Consider the following 20,696-nt stretch of genomic DNA (forward strand, 5'->3'; position numbering starts at 1 on the left):
ACTTAAATTCAAGTGAACATGGGCAAAGCTGGACGGAGATTTGATCAGAAGACTCACATTTTAAAGGGGGTCGATTTAGTTTGAAGTACATGAAGGCTTGTACCGTGTGTATCCCCCCCCCCCCCCCCCCCCCCGGCTAATAGTTAAGAGAAGCATTCACTGAAAGCATTGCTGAAGTGGGCACATGCTGAGCATCTAACCACAGGGAGCTTCAGCTAGGAAATGGGACTGTTGGGAGTGTGGGCATGCTTCAAATGGGACCCAGCAAGGCCTCAAGGAAACTGCTATTTAATGCCATCAGCCTCTTTCTCCCATTGTGTATCATTTGTGAAGTTTACCTCCCGACCACATTTCCCATTTCCCCCAGCTCTCTGGCAGCATCAGCACTTCAGACAGAGAATCAGGCTTCTACTGTACTTCACTTGTCTGCCGCCAGTGGCAGGCCCAATGGTACGTGTGCTTAGATCAATAAGATGGATGGCGTGACTGACGAGTGATTCTGTTGAGGAAATAGCAGGAACAACTGATGCCGAACAGCAGCAACAAGCAATAAAGCCACAATAAGCAGAGCGTGTAAAGATTTTTAAAAATGCCTCGCAAAACTATTAGCAAAAATAGCATCTGCTTCAAAGTTGACTTGGCAATTGCCATCATCATCTGATGCTTTTCTAATTGTGGTATAACCTTGTTTCCTCCGTTCAGCGTGGCATTTGTCTAATGTCATGTGAAGTACCCTTTAAGTGTTTCATTAATGTCTAATGAGCTTTTCATTAGGATAATTCAACTGTGACTTCTTCCATGCAAGATTATAAGCAACACAAGGTTTTACATTGGTAATGATTCTCCTCTGGATTGGGCAATAGCGGGCCCTGCTTTTGTGCGAAAGAGCATTGTTATTAAGAGAACATCAATGCAAAGAGTGGGTGTTGATCTTTGCAAATGTCATGCTCTGTACCACCACGCTCAAATTATTCACCCAACCCCCCAGCCTGTTTGTTCCCCACCGCCAAATAATATTCCGCCGTATTAAATTTCTCAACCTGGCTTGTCCTCGGTAAAACGTAACACGGACCGGAGAAAATTGAGCATTTCCAATTCTGATTGCCACATGTTAACATGCCGATAAAATTCAGGAAACCGCTTTACACATTGATAGCGTCTCTCGATATCTACTTTACCTGCATAATTAAGGGGAACGGCGGCGGCGGCAGAATGCCTACTTACCGGTAATGAGGTGCAATGCCGAGTATGAATAACAGGAGATTGACCATACGCGAGTGGAATGAATTTGAACACACGATGGCTGCCTTGTGGTATACAGAACAAAGTGAGTGCTGGACAGAGAGACAATTAAACCGCCACATCTGGCGACGCCGAATGCGACGGTGTAACGCCGGGCCACCGCAATTACGGGCCCTCCGTCACACGGGTTTCAGGAATCGCTTCACGTTGCCCGAAATGCCCCCGCGGAATCTGGGAAATCCCCTTTCACCATCGACAATCATATCATCTCCTGATTTAATTCCCGGGCTTCTCCTCAGTCCAGATCAGTTGCTCGGTATCCTGCTGATCACGAGCTACGGGGCGAACTTCAAGTCCTTTTATGTCGAGCCCAGTCGGTTGCATTAAAGGAAGGGCTAATTAGAGAGTGGATATCGTTTTTTTGGGGCTGGTTGAAGGGAGAAAAGAGGAGTTATTGCACCAATGCCAGAAGTTGCAGAAATGTCATTCTGACATTTTGTGAAGAGGCTTCGGTTGTGCTTTGAAAGCACATGCTGTTTATCTTGTCCAAAGCAAAAGGGCGAAGGCCTTTTTGGATTGAAAAGAAAAGAAATACCTTTAACATTCTACCTTGATAAATTCAGGAGCATACACACACAGATGGTGACACATTCAATAAAACCATCAAACAGGAGAGCATCACATGAAGAGCATCATCCTTCCAAAAGATGAAGTCCCACATCTGCCACTATGATGGTGTATTGTGTTGAGACATGAATTAACTTGAAAGCTTAGCCCGTCTTTGTTTTACACATCTTCCAGGCAGCCGTTGGCCTCCATTCATGTCAATCATGGTATAAAACTTGCAGAGAGAACTCAAACTTGCTCTTTAAAAAGTCTGCTGTGCATTATGTGCCTTTTTAAATTCGCAGACTGCCTCCCAACTCGCCAACAACACTAAACAGGGAGCTATTTGTGTCCCCGTTGCTGTTGAGATTGCAAATGCCCTTTCCAAAGAAAACACCTCTGAAAAAGCTTAGTCTCTTCCCTCTCTGAAGTATTATTCTTGCTAGCTACAGGGCTTAATTTATTCAAGGTTGTTAAACGCAAAAAGGAGGAAAAAAAGAGAACGGCTTCCCTACTCAAGAGCTGGATTGTTTGGATCCGAATGGGTAAACGCTGGTAGATTAACTCGACATGGATGGCTCGCGCGCTGCATGTGGATGTACTGATCTGTAATCTGTGTCATCTTCAGCGCACAAGGGCAATGCCATTCTCCATTGTTGGAAGTCTTTCAATCCTCCACAAAGAGCGATCTGCTCTCATGTGTGTGATTCCTCTGTCTCGCTCACGTCCACACGGACACACATGCACATATGCCTCCTTCCTCTCGTGCCAAGCCCAGACGTGTCGCATGCACACAGATATGCAGAGATGCATACCGTGCCGACTCTCTCCCTCCTACCCTCTGTGTGTCATGGTTTCCGTACAGCATCCAGGCTGCCGGGGAATCTTTGCTGACGCCTCCGTCCTGCAGCCTCAGCGGCCGAGAGAGATGTTCCAGAGACAAAAGAGAGATAAGAAAGAGGAGGCAATCGCATTAAGCTTCACTTTCCCAAGTCCAGAGGTTGGGATTTTGAATCTCACTCCAATCCCTGCACAGCTGTGGGTGCATTCCCCCCAAACTGAACTGAGCTGCTCACAAATGAACACACCGTCATAGCCGTATATGCGTGAAGAGGCCTTTGGAATGAGTCTTGGAGAAGGGCACCGTTGCCGTTGTCGAGCTGTCAATGCTACAACGCAACATGCTGTTCGGATTCCATGGGTGAAGCCTCTCGACATCAAAGGCGACACACAAACGGATCCCTGTTCCCTTTTACTGTGGCCTACACCTGTCAAAATGGTGTGTTTAGTTTGGGGTTGTTGTTGTTGTTGTTGCTTCATGTGCTCCTCCTGCACACGGCCCTCCTGCTTTGCAGCACCATAGAGACCCCTTGTGGAAGTGGGAGGCATTGCAGCGCGTGTGTGTGTGTGTGGTCCAGGCAGATCCCAGCATCCCGAAAAACACACTCACATTCTCTCTCTCACATGCACACACACACACGAGTCCGTGATTCTCGGCTCTGGACAATGTTTTTTGTTGAGCCGTGAGACAAAATGCAAAACCGTCCTCGAACTCGGGGCCTTTTTGTCGATTCTCCAAACCGGCTTTTCCCTGTTCAAGCTTTAGACTCTCATCTGCTATACGACACTAGAGGGCCAAATTAAAGCAGGCCTTGGTAAAATAAAATCCCTATTATCTTTGAACTAGCAAGTACCCAATTATACGCCACAGTTATCTCCCATCTCACAGACTTCTGAGTCCTCGCCACAGGGCCAATGAGCAAGGAGTGCTAATGAAGAGATGCTGAGTCACCTTTTTGCCTTCCTGGACGCACGGCTGCCGGAGCCTCCTTGATCGTCGGCGGCTTTTTATGGATCAGAGTCATTCCCAGGCTTTGATGATGCGGCTCTTTTTCTCAAACCGTCCCCAGTGAGGCCGTCGCAGGCCACACACTCATGGATGTGCCGCCGGCTGCAGCATGTGTGTGATAAGTGTGAAAGAAGAACGAGAGATCTCTAATCCAAGGCAGAGAGAGAGAACGGGTTTAAACGGTTTTTTTTTTGGTATCTGTCTCCAGTCAGATAGGATGCGTGTTCAAAATGAGCCGAGCAGAACTCCTGCCGATGTGAAGGCAGGGGGTTTGTCTGTTGATGTGTGTTTTCTCTGCACTTTCCCACCGCTCTGTTCTCGCCGTCTTCATCATCCCAGGAAGCCTATCTGTACATCGCGCCGCCTGCTAGTGCAGCAAAATGACCCCAAATGTCTTGATAGCTGACTTCTCTCTTTCTCTTCCATCTTTTTCCCAGCCTTGTATTTTCTGAAACTGAAATTCCAGTCTGTGTTTGAACTGCCTCAGCACGGTTACCGCCGCACCAATGCTTTTCAAATGCTCCCGGGAAGCAACAGCTTTGGCCATTTTAGCTGTGCTTTTCAGTATGTGGTACATGGAAGTATTTCATACTTTTATACTTGCAATCCGGCTATTCTACTGCAGCACTGCTGGCCTCTGCTTGTGAATAAACACTGTTTAGTTTCTCATCACATTCGCACTGAAAGCTGCATTATACCGATAGCATCCCTTCATTGTCACAAGAAGAATATTACATGAATAATGTCAATAATGTGCAGTAGCAACACCTGCCTTTGAGTCAAAAAGGGAGAAATAAGTGCCAGTTTTACGAAGGCTTTATGAATCCATTAATAGTGCAAATCGCATTCCTTAAAAGCTGCACCGTACCTTTTTGTGTTTCAAATTTCCCAAAATACTTCCTGCAAACGCCAATGATGGAAATGTAAATAGAAGGGGGCTGCTGAAGAGGGTAAGAGCTTTAATGCAGGTACAGCAGAGCTGTGAAGTCCGTGAAAAAAAAGAGAGTGTTTTAAAGTTTAAGAGGCCGTCTGGGAATAAAGAATGGGCCTGGGATGGTTTAGGATGGCACCTCTGGAGAGCGAGAGGCGCTTTAGGAATTGATGGACTCGAGGATGCTGTTATGGAGTTTTTGAAAGCCCAAAAACTGGAGTCTGGAAGGAGAATGGCTTTCATAACAGGAAGCACATGCAGGCCTGGGTGTCCGTGGGCCGATGCTCATTGACGCAGAAACAAATATTACCACAACTCCTGAGAAATTCGCATCACAATGGGTGCTTCATACGCTGCTGGTGTGCGTCGCCCCTTTCAAATCACTTTTCCGGCACCTTTTTTTCCGGGGGGTAATAAAGAACGGGATTAATGCCGGCAGTCATCCGGTAGCTGGAGATGATGTTTAATCATTTTAATAGAAAACGGATGAGAGCTGCATCTGTTTTGGTGCACCGTCCGTTACTGTTTTATGGTTTTCCCTGCTGCTATTTTATGCCGCTGATCGCATTTGAAGGGAAGTTGCAGCACTTTGTATCAACACGCTCTGGATATCACCTGTTGTGCAGAAGATGTATCGTGGTCGGTGGGAAAACAGTGTAAAAAAACATGGGATTCCTATGTTTCAAGGCCGTCTCTTGTCTCCAACAGGAACTCCTGTCAACCTGACGTGCCGAGCGTTCTTCGGCTACAGCGGAGACGTCAGTCCGCTCATCTACTGGATGAAGGGCGAGAAGTTCATCGAGGATCTGGACGAGGAGCGGGTTCAGGAGAGCGACATCAAGTAAGTGGTCGAGGTGGTTCACTACTAAGAGGAATTCTCTTCGTTCATTATTTCCACTGAATGAGCATATTTACTATCACTGTTAATATTACAACAGAGCTTGAGCAACGTATAACAAATTCATGAGGTGCATTTAATCTCTTCAAAAGCAGCAAGGGACCCACGGGCTGAATGAGTAAACACCTATTTAAACCCAGTTACCACAACTGCGGGACCGCACATCAACACGCGGAACAATAAAAGGAACTATTCACCACCGAGCTGCCATTGAAATCCCATTCATGAATGTTTAACGGGGCTGTTCAATAATGCAGATAACTATGCATTCTTTATCACGGAGCAATATATATGCACGGCTCAGGTATCAGCGATCGGCGATAACTTTGCACTGAAATATAAGTGGAGGCATTAATAGCCGAGCGGCACAGCAGGTGGAAACTGCAATTAAATCTGTGTTGGCCTGCTGTTCCGTTTGGGGGAACCTCCGTCTTTTTGGCTCGCACTCGTGTCTGGAAACAGAGGGCCGTTTAATCCAAAGGCAGGTAAAAAAAAAGAAAAATGGCGTCCAGACACAAGGAGCGCTCCTCGCTTCAGGGTGTGATGAAATCAGTGCAGATTTCAGAAGGAAACTATTGATAGGCGCCCCCTCCCTTTGAGGGATGATCAATCCTCATCATCAACAACGGAGACAGTCGGTAAAAAACGAGGAGTATATATATATTATCTATCATATTTCATTTCATAAACCGTGATGGGATGATTGTGATCAGATTGTCAGATGAAGCCGAGAGCCTTGTAGTGACTAAAGATACAGAATCCTGGGTCTTGACAGACATCCAAGGCGTCAACATTTACATCAAGAAACTGGATATTTGTGCAGCGGTGTGACCCCCGACTCCCAGATGTCGTTGTGAAAAAATAAGAGCAACAGATAATGTTATTGACTTTTTTTTTTTTTTTAAAGCAGTGAAGGTGGAATTATGTGTGTTTTCCACTGCTGTCATCACCGGGGATTTCAGAGAATAATGTGGAGGAAGAGAAGTGACTCACGGTTTAACAGCAAGGGAAGAAAATCATAAGAATCTGTATCACACTGCCAGGAGTGATACAAAGTATCTGCAGCTGAGGTTATAATTCTGGCCTTATCTTACACACTGCACCTTTTTAAAGGGATAATTCATCCACCGTTGAGCTAATTATTTGTTCCGCTAGACATTCTTCGCTGGTGTCTCGCGTAACCCTTTCATGTCCTGCCCCACTGTACTCCTTTGACGGACCCGACGTATGACTAGAGAACCCCCCCGTTGTCGACAAATGCCGTCTAATGAAAAGGTTAACTGTAAGCAGCGTGACAAGGCCGGGAGGAGAGTTAGTGGCCCAGCCCGTGACCTGGCATTTGGAGATGTCTCTATTAGCCTTCTAGCACATTCCGTCCAGCTCTCGGCTCCGCTCTCTGTTGTGAAGGACGTCGGGCCAATTAGAGCCTACAATACTTACGGGGGGGTGAGGGGGGGGCATCGGGTAGGTGGTACAATGAAGATGAAGAAGTGCGTCATACGCGGTTAGAAACCCTGCTTTCAAATGAGGCAACAAGCCGAGAGATGGAGACTGTGACCCTGAGCTGCTTTGAAAGAGTGAGACTGTGTGTGTGTTTTTTTGTGTGTGTGCGTGGGCAGAAGTGCGCGCACACTCGAGTTGTTCAAGTGTCTATTTTTGTTGTGAGCCGCCGCGCGACACCGTCTCCCTGTGTGTGTTTTTATTTATTTTATTCCCATTTTGAATGTGCAGCACTTCAACCCCTCTCCCCCTCACTGACATCATTCTATGAGCTTTTAGCTTTGAAATGGAAATTAATCACAAAGGAGTATTCCCCGAAGGGCCGCCTGTAATACATGAAATGGAGCTTTTGGCACAATGTTCCACCGCTGAGATTCCGGGTTGATATAAAATTCTTGTGGCTGCAGAACAAGACTCCGTGGATCTCGGAGGTGAAGTCACAGCGTGGAATACAGAGACGGTTAAAAGCCAGAAGATGTTTCAGTTCTTTCCACCAAACCCCCCGCGGGCATGCGGCACCCTTTTGAGCAGCAGCTCGAGTGTAAAATGTAACTCTAAATTAATGCTCTGGAAGACATAAAGAAATCTTCATGGGAAATCGGAGTCCGGCAATGCTTCCCCTTACCTGACGTTGATGTTTACCGTGCATCATATCAGAAACTGGAACGCTTGTCCAGCTCAATAATGCAACAACATGGAGAGGATGACGGGATGCTGCCGCAACAGTGCATGTTGAAATGAATGTTTTTCTTCATATTTCCCCTCCATCCAGCTCCACATTTTTTCCTTCGACTCTCTCCTCACTCCCACTAACGATGATGGAGTTATTTAGACGACGGAGTCTTCTTGTAAACAAATATAGATTTCACCCGCAGTGTCTCGGCTCAGTCTGCGTCGAGTCACACTTGGGCGCCACCTCTTTAAAAAGCCATCAGCATAGATCTATATCCCAACATTGTGGAGCATAATAGTTGTTTATGGAGCAGCTCGTCCATGTAGCCACACAATAGGTACCTCTAATGGTTCCAGATTACGAATGGTCAATAAAAGGAATTTCAACGCGAGTGCGATATTTCCATCTATGTTGGATACCAATTATTAGCGGGTCTGCTTTGTTTAGTCCTTTCATTGATCAGCCAGAATTATAGAGGGTTTTCATATTGGAACCAAGCAGCGTGTGTGTGTGTGTGTGTGTGTGTGTGTGTGTGTGGTGGGTGTGGTCCAAGCATGGGTGCAGGAAGTAGAAGACAGGAAGTGGGCAGTCCTTTCACACCCTCTCTAGGAAATGCTTCATCGTGTTTGAAGAAATGACTTCCTTGGGTTTTTTCAGTTTTAGATTAGATTAGATATTCCTTTATTATTTCCTTTATTAGTGGGAAGATGTGCAGGATTACAGCAGCAAACAGGGCAAAGTGCACACAATGATTTTACATTGTAAAATCAAAACAAATAATATACATAATTAATGGTAAAAAAAACAATACTGAATATATATATATACACAGACTAAATAGAAATAGAAATATAACTATTATTATGAACAGTGTATTCATACACATAAACATTGTACAGGTTGAGGTGTTTGGGGTCTAAGCTGCAAAAAAGGGCTTGACCTTTGACCGCCGCTATTGTTATTAAATAGCAGGCGGGCTTTTGTAAAGAGGAGTTTCGTGGAAAAGTGCTTAGTTTGTGTAAAATAGAAAGTGTGAAAGGGGAATCTGTACATCTTGAGGGTGCCATCTCCTCCTGATGGCTTGTTAGCATTGTCAGCATTTTCCATTGAAGGCAGTTAGCTACTCCCCTGACGCAGTTCTTCCTGCTTATTTAAAATCAAGGCAGACACTGATAATAAAGACGCTGCTGATAAAAAAAAAGAAAAATCCATCTTTTTTTTTTTACCCTGCCAAATGTCCGGTGAAGAAAAAACGCTCACTGCAGCCGCTGTTGCATGTGTTGTTGTAGAAGTGTACAGATTTGTGGAAAATGGCTGAATTCTACGCAACGAAAACATCAAAAGCTTTTTTTTTTTCCTTCTTCTTTTCGCTAACCCTCTTGGCAAAATGTTCTGTGATAGGTCGGCGCTGCAGAGCATCATGACAGTCACACTATTGTCCCCGTAGCAACATGTCACAACCGGTAGACATCAGAGCCTCCGTGAGTATTTTTCACGGGGGGGAAATCTGTCATGACTCATGTGATTCTGGCTTCTTGTCACCTCCTACCTTCTGTTTTATTGATGAACTAAAAAAAAAAGAGTAATTGCTGCCCCGAATGTCGGTGGATTACAGAGCTTGGTATTAAACTAAGGTTCTGTCTGATGTGGTTATCTGCATATTCATGGCTGTGATGCGGCTGTGCAGGTAAAGTGCTCAGTAGTTTTACTCTGGAAAATGTCAGCTCGGTGACAGTGTCTCAAAATTGCACTCCACACAGATGGAAGCTTATAATTCCAAGGTCATGATTTATGGATTTTAGGATGCGCACTGTCGACGCAACTCAAATTTCCTTGGGGCAAACTCTATTTTTTTTTCGTCAGAAAAATCCATATTTTATGAAAGAGTCATAGTCTGGATGACTTTTTGACTGCCTGCAGGCTAGAGTTATTGTTTTCCGTAGTTTATATTATTTTGCTGCAGATTCAGAACATTCGATTTGACATTGTTATTTAGAATCGGTAGTCACGTTGCACACCTGCAAACATCGGGACTACAGAATTAAAGAATATAACTTCAGCTCTGCATGTTCTCTAAAGTTCTGAGTCCGATTTTTTTTCATGTTTTCCTCTTCCCAATCCGACTTCTTCTTAAACGAAGACCACCTCCGGCCGGACTCCGTTTGGGCGGATGATTGAAGTCACGTTGGTGTTCAAATTTGACCCAAACGGCTGGTTCCAGTGTGCCGGTGTCACTTTACCAACCGCCATCTTGTAACGGCGATGAGCCGACACGGCCGCACGCCACTGGTCCCTTCTGAACGCCGTCATCAATGCCATAAAAGTCCATTGTTGTCTCGTGTTTTCTCTACGATATCTACTTCAATACACACTGTGCATGGTTTTTCCTCCAATTATTAAAGGGGAAATGAAGGGGCTGACACTTTACTCTCTCAGGATAAAGGGACCAAATCTCATCCGGTTTTATAGATAAACTCTACATTCACACTATATGAAATCCTTCTTGTGTTTCCTGTGTGTCAACCCATGCACCCATGCGTCCCTTCTGCTCTGTCGCCCACTCGCAGGACCATCCGGGAGCACCTCGGGGAGCAGGAGGTGTCCATCTCTCTGACCGTGGACTCTCTGGAGGAGAACGACCTGGGCAACTACTCCTGCTACGTGGAGAACGGCAACGGGCGGCGGCAGGCCAACATCCAGCTCACCAAGAAAGGTGGGGGCGAGCGCAACACACGTACCTTAAAGCATGTATATCCCCATGACTCTAGCAGAGGGATATAGAAGCCTTGAGATTTAATAACGGCATGTTGCAGCTCTGGGCGGGTGAAGAACATCGTTTAATACCGCAGACCTTCGCTCTGACAATAAGAGTGAGTCTCTCTGCTGCAATTTACGGAGTACAAAGAAGAACAACTGGCGGGACTCTGGGAATTGACCAGTTGTTACTCGCCTCAGGGAGGAAAGAAATTGGGACGGTATAGTAGACGGTCTGCACCTCCTCCGCCTGCACCGGTGTGAAGAGGAGAGAGGCAGCCCCTCGCTGTTGTGATGCCAGACGAGCTGTTTGGCTGTCTGGCAGTGACCTCCTCCATCACACGCGCGCACAAATCCTCCTTTGATCGGCGAACTCAAGACATTCTCTCATCTTTCATCACTGACTTTACTGTTGCCTCCTCACCCGCCTTTTTTTATTCAAGCAAACATTTTGGAGTTTTTCTTTCGCCTCACTGAGGATGCCTGTTTGAAAGTTGACTCCGTGATGATTTCAAATAGAGATGCACACTTTCCCCGCGTGGTTATATAAGTGAGATTCTTTATTTCTTTTTCCGCGAGGCTAGGGGGGGGGTCTCTCTGCTGCCTTAAAGTTGTCGGCGTTGAATACATTTACATAGTAAGATATCTCTCCTCTCTTTTAAGCTCGCAGCTTTGGATCCAGCTTTGATGGCAGCCCAGTTCCCCTCCATTTGCTATATTAAAGGGGTTTATGCCGCACAGTCAAATCTCAAACTAAACTCTGAGAAGATTAGACCAGACGCTGCATATAAAGACACACGAATCGGTCAATTTCTCGTGGACCACGATAAATTGACCGATTCCCCCCGTGTCTTTATTTGCAGCATCCCGGTGTTTACGCCGTTCGCCCTCGCTTGTCTCTTCAAGCTGCGAAACCAGCACGACACTCCAATTGAGTCTCGGCGCCGCATCAAGCAGAATATGTCTTCACTTTTTGTACAACTTCTCGTATGGCCAACTTTTGTTTCTCCACATCCTCAGATACATTTTTTATCTCGCAGCAGCAGCAGCAGCAGCGGCGGCGGCAACAGCGGCGGCGGCATCATCTGGCAGACGGCTGCTGCCGATGCTGTATATAATAACTAACATCTAGATTCTTGATTCGTGAACATGAGAAGCAGCCGACTCAGCTTTCACCGTTCTCACAGACGCTCTCCTCTGTTTTTTTTTTACCAGTCAACCCCCCACTCCGCCTTTTTCCCCGTCTCTCTTTTCATCTCCCTCCCCAGACAACACAGAGAGAGAGAGAGAGAGATGTGGCTCCATCAAATCCAGCCTTCTAGTCAGGGGCTAATTTGTCTTAATCCGTCCCACTGCAGCACTGCTACAATATGGATGCCTGGCTGAGAAGAATTGGCCTCCTCCGCTGTAATCTCTGCAGCTTGAGGAGCAGCTGGCTCGTTACACTGTCCAGATATCTGAGGAGGGAAGCAGTGTTCACTGAGGCGAGAGGGCAGGAGCAGAGAGGTGGAGAAGGAGGCTTGGATCCATCTCTCTCGCATTGCTTGTTAGCCGCGACACCAGAAAAAAAGTAAACTAATCCCCACGCCGGGGACGGGGGAGGAACTGAGACGAGCGTTTCGGAGTTTGTTTGCTCTCTTGTTTGCGTAAGTTTGGCTGAAGGTCGTCGCCCAGACAGGCGTGATGAAGCGGCGCCGCGCCGCGCTCGTTAGCTCCCCGGGACATCATCCTTCATCATGGGAGCTGTCGGGCCTGATGGCCGCCGCAGTGGAATGGGCATCGCGCAACCCCAACGAGGTTAAATGTGCGACCGGTGATGGATGGCGACGCACCTCTCCGTCCATGTTTTGTGCTTGTGTGTGTGTGTGTGTGTGTGTGTGTGTGTGTGTGTGCGGCATTGCGGCGAGTCCAGCTTTTTACTGTTGTCCATTAGTCAGCCAATGAAGGCTGACCACCCAGATTTTGTGAGGCGTAGCCAAGAGGAAATGTTGAACTGCAAAAGATGGACTGATGTCCGATGGGAAACACACAAAAAAAAGCCTTGAAAAAGACACCATGAAAAGACAAAAGCAAACGACTTGGTTTTCAAGGCAAGCCACTGGACCACGGAGCTTAATGGAGTCCATTGTCTTGTGGTGTAAAGAATCACCTCTCATCCTCCCGAATAACGTCCCCAATCTTGCTTCCCTGGGATACTCTCTCCTGTCCTGCTTGAAATACTACAAGTAACAATTTAGAATAATGTGGGCGTAAAAGTGAAATATCAACAGTGAAGTCTCGCCGTTCCTTGAGTTTAGCTTCCACTGATGCCTCATATTAGTTTGTGCATTCATGTTCTGGGGCTGGATTTTTAAGTATGCAACAACAGCATTAGTTAAGTATGAGTAAACACTTAATTCCTCATTTAGAAAGCATTGTTCCACACTTTATAAATGATGGATTAACCATGTGTAAATGAAGTATTATATAATGCTTCATAGTGTGCAGCTATTATAAAGTGTTACCGAGAATAAATTTAGTCTCACGGCATCAAATGTCTGCAGTGAGATGAGAGGAAAACATGAAAATCATAAATGTGACAGTAAAACATATTTTAGAAGATCAAAATTAGAAATAGATCATAAAGAGTGGAAATGAATAGCTAGAAATGTCTCTATCCATGCTGGTATTAAAGCACTCTTTCAAGAGAAATAAGGGAATTGATTGCAAACCATCAAACACTGGGTCCCTTAAGAAATGAGAAGCACCCATTAGTGTTTTTTGTGTGTGTATTTTCTTTCAGAAATGTGACTGATGTTGTCTGATAATTAAGCAATTCACAGCCGTACTATATTTCTACCTTTTCATAATTAGTGCTGTACGTGATCGGCAGGTTATCTGCCGCTTATTATTTATTTACTACTTATTATTAACTATTCCAGAGTGCTTGTTTTCTTAGTTTCACTCAAACAAGTTATGAAGGCCATATTTCACCAACTGGCTGTTCTTTTTTTGTGTATCTATTATCTGTGTATTTATGTGGTGAAATGTATACGCTGCCATCTTGAAAGCGATTGAAAATGGGATTAAATATAAACTAAATAGCGTGTTCCCACCTTCTCAGCGGACCTGATGTACACGGTGGAGCTGGCCGGCGGTCTGGGCGCCATCCTGATGCTGCTCATCTGTCTGGTGACGCTCTACAAGTGCTACAGGATCGAGCTCATGCTCTTCTACAGGAGACACTTTGGCAGTGAGGATATAGACGGAGGTAAAATGAGATAAAAATGTACTTTACGGCGTTATATAATAATCCCCCATAATCTGTGATACCACAGTGTTTTTCTGTTCACCGGATGGTTTCTAAAGCTCCTTCCTCTGCTGTGAAAGCATCCTTTCTTCCCTCAGTAGGAATCAAATCCCTAACCCGAGCACTATCAGGACTGCTCTGCACACATATTTATTTTTACTCCGAAGACACCTGGGCTATTTTTTCTCACCGTAAAGCCCCACGTGGCACTATTTTTATGTAAATGTGCACCTGGGTTTATCAGTATGAATGACGCGGAGAAAGAGCCTCCCATTGTTCCCAACTCCCCCCGCCCCCAAAAAAAAAAAACGATGTCGCCGATTTCAGGGCGTCGTCTCAACCCGCTGAGCGAAATCAAACATTTTATGCAAAATATTCTGTAAACTGTCTCTCCTCAACAGCAGCGAGCGACTCACCCGCCTTTGATGCAGCTTCCTTCTCTTGTATCCGTGTCTTGAACACGCTCACGCTGGGTTCCGTCTCCTGAGTTTTCAAAACGGTTCCCTCTCGCCTCGGCCCCTCGCAACAGGGCGAAGCAACTTCTTCGGCCGTGTTCTTCCCGTCGCCATTCCAGTGGATAACCGGCGAAAAGCACATTTGAGTTTGCATAATTAGTCGACTGTATTTGCTGTATTTGCTGTCCAGGACGCATTACGTCGTAGAGATTTTCTTCCGAGGACGGTAGCCTCAAAAGAAGAAGAAAGTTTAAGCCCACCGTCAGCACAGTGCTGTCAATACCAGCCGATTGCAGTACAGTGAGGTTCCCTGTTTACAAAAGCCTCGCTCTGCACATTACACCCAGAACGCAGGAAGTCCTATTTAAAATACTTTGACTCTGGAAAGTTTTCCAGCGGGCAATTATTTTTATTCCCCCTATATTGTCCTCTCCTTCCGTTGATCTCTGCCACATTGAGTAACGTTGGGCACATTATCTTTGAGTTGCTGACGAAGGAAATGTAGGTTTTTCTTTCCTAATAGGGATCGGCTGTGATCCGGCACATGTATGGGTCTCCTGTTGATTGTGGAACGGCACGAACGCGAGCGCAAAGAGTGACGGGATGACATGTCCTGCCGAACGCCCTCTGCAAAGCAAATCCAAACACAGGCGAAAGCGTTAACTCCGAGGCCCCTTCAGCAATAGTCAAAGGAGAGAAAAAAGGAAAAAAATCCCCCTGATTGGGCCTGGTGGGTGAGTCTTGTCTTGAGAATGCATCAAACTGAGACAAGGAGCAACTTTTAATTTGATTCCCCTGTAATGAGTCTCTCAAGTAGCAGCGGCGCTGTGGATTCAGGGGGAATGAGATTAGTTGGAGAGGCTGAGGGACTGTACGGAGTGGAAAGAGAGAGTTATGAGCGTTAAAAGGGAAGGAGCATTCCCAGCTCTGCTTCACCGTGATGCCCGCTCCATCAGACGCGTCAACGGAACTCATTACTGTGTGTATCGGGGGTTTCGGGGCCCTGGAAAAGCAGGATGGACGGCCTAGAGGCAGTTGTGTTGAAAAGGAGGGTTGGGGGTGGGGGACAAAAAAAATGTGGGGACTTGAACTTAATGCCAAACAGGAATTGTCTCCTTTAATTGTGCCGCCCGAGTGAGGGCTGTGAGAAAGGAACAGATTTTCAATTTGTTCCTCAGTAGAAGGGGATCAGGTTCAATAAGCCACAGCGCGCTGCCTCCGGAGCTCTCAGGAGCTCTCCGGAGACTCTTGATACTTTCCTCCACGCCGCGGTCGATTAGATCACTTCACCGCCAACTACTGCCGCACACACACACACATGCGCGCCCACCTGCGCCTCACAAGTCATCTCCACGTGCGATGGCGGCGCGCCGGAAGGTGAATAGCGAAGGGTAAAGCGTATGGACCGCACTGGAAGCGGTTGCCAGTTGAGTGGAGACAAAACAGTGGTGAGCAGAGATCCCATCTCTATGGTAACCACCGCACTGACAGGGAGAAGTGGCTGCATGTAAGATATAGTTACACACACACATAGTTTTCATAAATAAAGCCCTTAAGCCAGTGTCTGGGATGCACGGCGATATTTTCATTTTTTCCTCCCCATGATAAATCGGCACTCACTGCCAAGAAAGTGCTGGTGTTTCATCGCGGCCACTCGAGGAACTAATTGAACGCCTGCCTCCCTCTTCTGCCAGATGTGAAGTTGTAAGCTTTACGTAACAATAGGACGGACTGTCAAGCTATTTGTCAGCGCAGCTATTTAGTTAAAGGCTGCTCAGTTGTCACATTGTGTGGGTGTCAGTAGAATCAATAATAGGCTTCATGATGACAGCAGCCGAGCGAGCTCGTCGAGGAGGCGGGAACTCATCAGCGCGCCGCCGTAAATACGAATGTCATGTTGTCTGTGCTCGATGTAGCCGGGAGATACCGAGCGTTGGTAGTTTCCACGTCTCGCACGCGGCCACTGACGGGCGTCCCGTGTCGTTTGCATATTTCAGATGCGGAGGTGAGCGTCGCTAAGTAGCTCGTTTTGTTAACCCACAAGGTCATCGCTTGTTTTTTCCCTCCCAAGTGATGTTGTCGAATAATAATGGAATAATAATGGAGAAAAATAAGGAGACAAACGGAGTTTTCGGCGAAGGTGAAACATTCATCATCGCCGCAGAAACTACAGACAGCGTTCTTTCAAACGTGAGAAAAATATCTGGAGAAGTGGTGAAGTGGTTATGCTAACGCTAATTTCCGAGGACGTTTGCTTGAATTGACTTTGCAATTTGGAAAATATGAGCGTCCTCGTAAAGAAAAGTTCAATTTAATACCAAGTACATCATGTACTCTCCACATAGTTGAGTTAAACAAAGTGTTCAGGTGACCTGTGGCACCAAAAGACTACGCCTCTAAGAGTATATAGAAACATAAAAAGCAGGATAATAATGATATATATATATATCGCCACTTTGATATCCTGCCCCCACACAGTGTACCAATTCCACACTGTCTCTGTCTTCCCTGTAAATAGTTCTAAATTACATCCAGTTCTTTCTCTGGGAAAAAAACATCCAAAAATCCTGAACAGGAATCCAAAACCTTCCTATCATCCGACATCCTGTTGACTGAATTGATAACGGGAACAATCGTCAGTCCCAATTTCACCTCAAGAAGCTGTTTTATTAGTTATGGGAAACAAAACGGCATGTTTAAAAGCTGCTCAGCTGCTCATTAGCGGGTCCGCCTCGTGTGCTTTCCTATGGCTTCAGAGTTAAGTATGGTGCGTTACGTTCTAATTTACTCTCCATTAAATGTAATGGAGCCCAGAAATAACCCAGAGATCACGCCTCCAATTCTCTTGGCGCTCTCTCCGTGAGTTCAGGAGTTCACAGTCTAACTGTAGGCAATACGTGCACATGCATCTATACTGTATATATACATATATATCATGTATTACATCCATGCGCAGGGAGCGCCAGTCCCAGGTTTCAGATCCTGGAAAGGAGTGACTCCTCGAGGTGCAGCAGCAGGGTCACTCCGCCTCTTCCTCTTCTTTCTCTCTCGTTCCCACTGCAGACGAGTGAATCAGCTCCACTGAAATAGCCCCTGATCCGCCCCCACGCAGCTTTCATTTCAACGCTACCGGAGTAAAAAGCGGAGAGGGAGATTCATGTCACCGGGAAGCCGAACACGAGCCTCGGAGTCGGTCGCACAAAGTGGTTACGTTTCAATTATTATATATATATATATATATATATATATATATATATATATATATATATATATATATATATATATATATATACGTCCCTGATGTTGCGAAAAAAATATGAATTCGATTAATTACACAGTGTTATGTGCGAGTGCCAAATATCAAGATTCCCCGCTGGGATGTGAGTGAATCTTGTTGATGGTCTCGTGGCCCGAAGGCAGGCAGGAGGGTAAAGTGGAGCGGATATTAAAAGAAAAGGGGGGAAGCTGCACTGAGGATTGATCTGAAAAGCCCTCCTCTTGAACCCAGCTGCTCCTCGACCTGACTCTCTCATCCTGCGCTCCCTTCTTCTCCGGTGTCTTGACAGGTTAAACATCCCCTCGCTGCACTTGCACTGCAGGTGGCTACTATAAAGCGAAGGGAGCCATAATGAAGACAGGGACTCAGAGATCCAACGCCTGCTCATGTCTCTAATGAGTTTTACCTCAAAGGCTGCCTTCACTTTGCAGAAAGACCCCGATTCTGGCCCCCTCCCTTTCTTTTATGGCTAAGATATGACAGTTTTAATGAATAAAAAAAACACATAGAATCTGATATTTTTGTGTCATTCTGATGAATGACCCCAAAATATGATAGTTGTAGGAAGTTGTTTAGTGTGGGTTATCTTAAGTTACCAGGAAAACACACACCTCTCGCAATTTCATTTGAGGAAAAAGAAATTGGAGAAATGTTATATTTTCATTAATTGCTAAGAAACAAAATGGTTTCTGACCGGCTGCCACAGGAAATTTGATACGTAACAAGCTATGAACAATACTAGACCCATGCGCTAGCTAGGGCTAGCTAGAGCTGTGCAGTATCAACCGGTTTCAGTTTTCTGTACGGTATGAATTTTTCATATGTTGTTTGGCAGGCAACAACATTTCATATTCAAAGCTTGAAGCTGAAGGAGCAGCGGACCGAGCTACTTACATCTTATGTTAACTCACTTGACTCATTGTTTGAAAGAAATTACATTGCCAAAATGCATGCTCGGTAAATGACACCGCCCACACAGGAAGACTTTTCTTGTGCAGGAAGAAGTCTCTTCCTGTGCGGCTGAGTGGGCGGGCTTTACCCAGCGTGCATTTTGGCAATGTAATTTCTTTCAAACCATGAGTCAACTTCTATCCGTGAGACGTAAGTAGTTCAGACCGCTGTACACGCATCTGTGACTGTAAACATTAAATGTTGCTGCCTGCCGAAAAATTACAATAGCCGTTACGGCTGCGCATGCGCCACTAGTATGAAGGGACATTCCCCTGGGTCCTAAATCCCTCCAGGTTTAGCTCCCTATGTACCAATCAAAACAGCTGCTGGCCAGTTGCAAGTGAGTGGTGAATAACGGCGGCGGCGTTACTTTTCGGCGTGAATAAATTAATGTGTTTATTCGAGAAAAAAATACCGTGAAACTGCCAGAATCTTACAAAATACCGTGATATGAATTTTTGGCCATACCGCCCAGCCCTAGCGCTAGCTACCAACAAAAGATCCAGACAGCTCACTCTAGAGACCGGCCCCTCTCTCCCCACTCAGTTACGCAGCGGCCTCCTCGCCATGTCGGAAACGACCCTCCGGGTCAAGCAGCCCATCGCTCTAATAGATGAAGTGCAATCGGGCCGTTCAGTCCGCTTCGATGTTTGGAGTAAAGTTGTTGCGGCGGGAGCAAGAGGCTGTTATCTCCTTCCTGTAGCACTCGGAGGAATCGGAGCCTATCTCTCCCGACTCATTGTGAAGTGCTCCAGCGTTTGAAGCCCTCCCTCGCCTCTCACTTTCCACCGCTCACTCTTTTTCAAATCCGTCATCAATCAGGGCTTTTCATGTGGGTGATGGAGCCGCGCCGCGCGTCGGCCTAGCGGGCAACGGTGAGCATTTAGCTCAGGCTGGAGTCTAATTTGTTTTGCCCGCAGTGGGCACGGGCGCTATCGAGGCAGCGTTTATTCGTCAGCGGGGACGGAGCTGTAATGAAAAGCACTCAGATGGGCAGAAGTGCCCAGAGGTCAGTGTAATGTAGGCGGCCCGTCTCAATGAAGTCTCCCAGTGAATGAATAGCTCTCCGCGGCACCGGTATGAAAATAGATTGCGAGCATCTGGGGTACAGCAGTGCATTTTTTTATTTTTTTTTTGCTGACCAAAGCAGGAAACATTATGTCCAAATCATAAAACACGTCCGCATTTAATTGGGGCAAAGTGGTTCAGGGAGCTGCTCGGGAAAAAAAAAACACGCGGGGAAGCGATGCGGGGAACAGACTTTCTTTTATTTTATTCAGTTTGCCGAGGCCGGTGTGCCAGGTGGATGCCAGGAGCTGTGACATCTCACCTGTCTGTCTGCCCACCTTCCACCCGCAGATAACAAGGACTACGACGCGTACCTGTCCTACACCAAAGTGGACCCGGACCAGTGGAGCCAGGAGACCCGGGAGGAGGAGCGCTTTGCCCTGGAGATCCTCCCCGACGTGCTGGAGAAGCATTATGGGTATAAACTCTTCATTCCAGACAGGGACTTGATCCCCACAGGAAGTAAGCTCTCTCTCTCGCGGCGATGTCAAAGTTGTGTCGAATGTTTTGTCGCTTGGTGTTGCTCGTGTTGTCAGTGCCGTGGTGGTATGCCTTGTCTTGTGATGCATTTTGTGTTGTGGCGTATCTCGACCTGTACGGCCGTCACTGTGTTTAATCTGATGGAGCTTTCTCTAACCGCCGGCTGAGCTGAAGCGGATCAGAATGTAAAAAGTGGAACTTCGGGGGTTCTTCAGGTGAAATGCTTGCGGGGAAATAAATAGGAATAGAACCGGAAACCAAGCTAGAGTTCATTTTATTCGCTTTATTTAGTTCATTCAATGCAACCTGCTGGTGAGCAATGAGATATTCTCTTAATAAACCAGCGTTTAGCAAAGTTGCAGATGTGACACATGAGAAAAACACCTTTCTGAATAAACAGTATGTAAATTACAGGGAATTAAAATGAGGGATTCCCCACCTGAGGTACTTTTGCAGTTGGAAAAGTACCCGCACACTGCTCTTTTGTTCCCAGTTCCTTTTAAGTTCTGCAACGTTTCCACCTCGGGTACAACACAGCAGTGTGTGTGTGTGTGTGTGTGTGTGTGTGTGTGTGTGTGTGTGTGTGTCCTTTTTTTCCCACTGTGTCAGCACTGGAAAACTAGTTAAGACACGTAACTGACAGTAATGGATAAACCACTGGATCAGTTGGTTGAACACAGGTGGAACGTGTCGATGAAGAGGGTGCAGTATAAAATAAAATAA

General features: G+C 46.2%; 1 protein-coding gene across 1 annotated transcript in view; it reads left to right on the top strand.

Moving 5' to 3' along the window:
• Nucleotides 1-20,696, top strand: part of LOC306753167 (interleukin-1 receptor accessory protein-like 1) — a gene marked incomplete at both ends in the record, with an annotated part of 162,849 nt that overhangs the window by 137,674 nt on the left and 4,479 nt on the right. Inside the window, 4 exons of the mRNA XM_079237023.1 lie at nucleotides 5,337-5,469; nucleotides 10,267-10,412; nucleotides 13,557-13,703; nucleotides 19,785-19,955. Of these exons, the coding sequence (XP_079093149.1) occupies nucleotides 5,337-5,469; nucleotides 10,267-10,412; nucleotides 13,557-13,703; nucleotides 19,785-19,955 (597 nt within the window). The remainder of the gene's footprint in view (nucleotides 1-5,336; nucleotides 5,470-10,266; nucleotides 10,413-13,556; nucleotides 13,704-19,784; nucleotides 19,956-20,696) is intronic.

The sequence above is a fragment of the Taurulus bubalis genome (genome assembly GCF_910589615.1).
Source record: "Taurulus bubalis genome assembly, chromosome: 21".
NCBI classification, from domain to species: domain Eukaryota; kingdom Metazoa; phylum Chordata; class Actinopteri; order Perciformes; family Cottidae; genus Taurulus; species Taurulus bubalis.